General features: G+C 38.6%; 1 protein-coding gene across 1 annotated transcript; it reads left to right on the top strand.

The window, feature by feature from the left end:
- LOC18612772 lies at positions 1723–3781 on the top strand. The gene has a single exon (XM_018114339.1). It carries the CDS (start codon positions 2045–2047, stop codon positions 3128–3130), a length of 1086 nt encoding a protein of 361 aa, XP_017969828.1. The 5' UTR covers positions 1723–2044; the 3' UTR covers positions 3131–3781.

Below are 4540 nucleotides of genomic sequence, written 5' to 3'. Positions count from 1 at the left end.
TCAATTGACACTAGATGAGAGCTTCTCAATTCATTTGGGTGAACCTTTTCCCAAGCTTCTCTCTAATTCTTTTATATTCACTAAATTTTCACCTATCAGGATACTCAGTACTTTAGAAATCACTTCAATTTCCCTCTCCATCGCCTTCGATACATATTTTTTTTACTTATTTGCAACACTTCCTTTTCTTTTCATAAAAACCCTTTACACATTCCAATATTAAAAGGGCTAAAATTCACACAGGAGCAATTAATTTTAGATAAATCCTAATTTTATTTTTTATTTAATTAGACAATGAAAGATATTCGAATGAAGAAATTATGTTCTTAGCATTGAAGAAGAGATGTTATAGATTCTATTATTAATTTTATAAGCAGTCGCTGCAATTGGTTTACCGAAAAAAACTTGCAAATGGGCTACAAAACTTATAGGTGACCGCTCCCATCATATAATAATAAAAAAGAACAAAAGAATATTAGGAATACGTGGTGGTCCATGAAGCTATTAAATTATACATGTGAGCTCATAAATATTAGATAAAGATAACCGATGGTGTCGAGTCAACTGATGGTGAACAATTCTCACCTATATATATATATATATATATAATCAATTCTTTGTTGTATTTATACATGCATATTAGATTCATGTTTGACAGCTACATGTAAAATGAAATTGGCGTATCCGTAAGGAACCTGCCAATGGCTATTAAGTTGATAAAATTTTGCTGTTAAGTCGCATTTAAAGAAAGTGGGTAAATTTTTGCTAGTGCCAGGCAAGTAATGTTAATGAAATGATTGGAAGGCAGTCATGGAGTACATGCAAAGATGGTCTCAACACAATGGTTTTTAGGTTTTGGCAGCTAGCCGGCCAACGCCCGTCTCTCTTAATCAATTGCCGTATTCAATTTGTGCTTGCGGCCGCCGATAATAATTCTTGTGTTTCTATCTCCTAAACGTTGCACCTCAAGCAACGATCACAACTAATAGTTATTTTTCCGTTAACATTATTGTCGTGACATTCATCATATAATAACATGAAAATTTTTAAATACTAATAAGACATAAACCGCAATCATTCATTTTGCATATAAAATTTAATTGAAAAAGGATTAAAACTTATTTACTTTTACTTTAAATTTTATATTATTAATTCTATTGTTAAATTTCATGTTCTTTATATATTTTAAATATATAATTAATTTTTTGTAATAAAAATCTTTAATTTTTTTCATTTAAAAGAAAGAAATTCGATCATTTACCAATCATGTTTGGATATTATAAAAAAACTTTAATTTTAAATATATATATATATATATATATATATATAATACCCAATTAACCTAAAAATTTTACAAACGCCATCATAAGTATTAAAAGTGGAATTCCCGCAAGGCAAGGAAATAAAATAAAGGGACCCGCATGTTCCCCTTAAGACTCGCTCAACACTGGAAACTCTCTCCCCAGAGAAAACAGAAAAACAAAAAAAACACAGAAAAAGAAACCAGAAGCATAAAAAGAGAAAGCAAAAGCAAAAAAGGACGCATGGACAAAGGAAGTGCTTTTGGTGCGTGGCCCTCCGTCTTATCTCTTCTGTTCAATCATTCTTCTCCTTTTACGGTTATTTGGTTTGGGATAAAAGAAGAGAAAATGAGATTGTTGTCTCATTTTATGAATATAAATAAAATATAAAAATCTATTTTACTGCGTGGTATATTTATTTTGCAGGTAAGTAAATCAAACGCTGTGAAAAAATTTTCACCCAGAATTTGTGTACAACCCTACAAAGTGCCACGCCAACCTAAGGTATCCGATGTTTATTTAATTTTATATTCTTTTTTTAATCATGATTTCCAGGCTTAATTTACCACGGATACCTCTCTTCTCTCTAAGCTATAAACCACGTCAACTTCCCCGTTTTCTCTTCCTCTGTGATTTCCAAGACATCTAGCAACTTTCCTCCATCCTTTTTTTTTTTTTTTTTTTCCCCATAAATTTTATATTGCTAATGCCAGACTATTCAAATTCTTTTTAACTGTAATGCGATGGAAAGTAGTAACCGGAGGCTTACACTTTTTGAGCAGATGTCAGCGGTTGACGACGGTCGGAACGCTCTGGCCGGTTTAACTCTCGACGCCATCTTGGGAAACGCCAAGCGCCCTGAACCACCGCCAACTCAGAACCGTACGCTTCTGGATATCATTCGCGAGGATGGGCCCACCAAAGACAAGAAGAGTTGGAAAACGTTTCGGGACAAGCTCCGCCTCAAGCGAGCGGGTGCTGCTTGGACCTCCTCCGTTCATATCCCGGCTTCCGATGTTAACGTTCATGGTAACAGATCGCACTTCTCGCGACGCGGTTCTTTCGCTTCTAACTCCGCTGATTCCACCCGTGTTGAGGATGGAGGTGAACGTGCCCCGGTTTCTGACCCTACGGTTGTGAATTCTCGGTTGCAATTGGCGCGAAGGAGTTCGGTTCGGTTCGGAAACAATCTGTTTCAGACCGATCACGATGATTCGGCCGATGTCAGCATGCCGAGCGATGCTCCACCGTCCAGAAGCTTCAGGCCGCAAATTGCCCGCCATCGTTCGACCCGTTTTCCTTCCTCGAACACTGCCTCGTACGACGATGACAACAGTAGCGAAGATAACTCTCCGGAGGCGCGTGATGGAACGCATCGGCTGGGAGCGGCATTGGCGGAGGAGAGGGCATTATCTGCGAGAGAAGCGGTGGCTGCACAGGAAGCAGCCGAAGCGGCAGCCGCAGCTGCTGCAGCGGAACAAGCAGCGGTAGAGAACAACGAGGCTCCAACTGTTGCGGCTGAGGAGCCGGTGAGGATGTCATTGATGGATTTGTTGGAGGAAACGGGATCGAGATACACGATGGGCGACGACGACGACGATTACGACGAGGAAGAGGAGGAGGAGGAGGAGGAGGGGGAGGAGGAAGTAGCGGCAGCGAGCGGTGGGATCGAGTACACGTGTTGCGTGTGCATGGTTAGGCATAAAGGTGCGGCGTTTATTCCATGTGGGCATACGTTTTGTCGGCTTTGTTCAAGGGAGCTTTGGGTCCAGCGAGGGAACTGCCCACTGTGCAATGGCTTCATCTTGGAAATTCTTGATATCTTTTGATAATTTGATATTTGTATTTTAATTCTTTCTTTTCCCAATCTCTGATTGTGGAGAAATTGTGTAAACGATAGTTCATCCTCTTCTTTGGTTGGTTTTTGTTTAATTTTTGAGATGGTAAATAAGCAAAGAGTTGTCGCTTCTGGGATTGCAATGAATGGTTATCATTGTTGAGTGGTTGATTCATGATGATGACCCTGACCCAGGTCCCAGACAGGGAATTTGCATCTTTTTGGGCCAACAAGAAACATTTGTGGATGGAGCTGGAAGGGGAACTGGGTATTGGTACTGGTATTATTTTCTTGTCTGCATGTGGAAAGGTGCAGCTGGACCCAGTGGGGCTGATGGCTTCTTTATATTTTGAAAGAAACTCAGCATGAGAGAGAAGCTTGGAATGGTTTTTGCATCTGAAGGTGAGTAAAAGAGAAAGAAGGGGAAGTTGAAAGCTCCCTTGTCTTGTGTTATTAACTAGCACACACAGTGATTACAATAGAAAAGCTTGTATAGTCATTCAGCGATCAGCATCCATCTCATAAAAACATTGTCAAATCCGTACTGAAAACTAGAATTGAAGCTGTAATGGGGCTTCATAATTTGTATAGGGAAATGCTACTACTGTTTTCTTCACATGAATGTAATGGAATTTACATACTAGACTAGTAGACTAGCTTCGATATGTTCACGTTGGATCCATATTTAATATCTTAATATTAAGCAATTCTTATGTTTGAACCCACCTTAACATTTTGTTGATTTAACATGACTCTCAAGTCTCGTAAGGGTATGCCTGCAGTGCAGGAAAAACCTCTTTAACAAAAACTATTTAAGATCCTTCAAAGGTTCAATGTAGCAAAATCAAACCAACCCCAACTAGTTTGGGTTTACTAAACTGTTTTAGTTTTCCTATCAAGTCTTACATACTACTAAAGATTTATTTAACAAACTAATTGGAGTAAATAATTGTCACGACCCAATTTCCCGAGTCATGACCGGCGCATGAGCTCAATGAGTATAGCTCACTAAGCCCAAGCAAGCCTATCCATTTATCTTTGCTTAACAAATTTATCATATCATGCATACACACACACACACCTTTTTCCGAGTGTGAACATAGCCAAAACAAAATGGCATTATCGATAATAATATACATGCACTATATCAGTAATGTATTTAGCAATTTACATTGCATACACATATTCACATTGTTAGATTGTATTCATAATACAAAAAGACCCGTGACTTCCAGCGGAGATATTTACAATAAAAGGGATTATTATCGAATGCCAGATACATACCCAGGAGATGCACTACGGGGACTCCTCGATCTAGGGCCCAGCAGTCACCTGATCTGAAAATATAAATTTTTATAAAACGTGAGTACAATACTCAGTGAGTGAACAAGAAGGGAACAAG

This window comes from Theobroma cacao, chromosome 1 (assembly GCF_000208745.1).
Source record: "Theobroma cacao cultivar B97-61/B2 chromosome 1, Criollo_cocoa_genome_V2, whole genome shotgun sequence".
In the NCBI taxonomy this organism is placed as follows: domain Eukaryota; kingdom Viridiplantae; phylum Streptophyta; class Magnoliopsida; order Malvales; family Malvaceae; genus Theobroma; species Theobroma cacao.
Note: the sequence above shows the minus strand (reverse complement) of the source record. Positions and strands in the feature narration are given on the sequence as shown.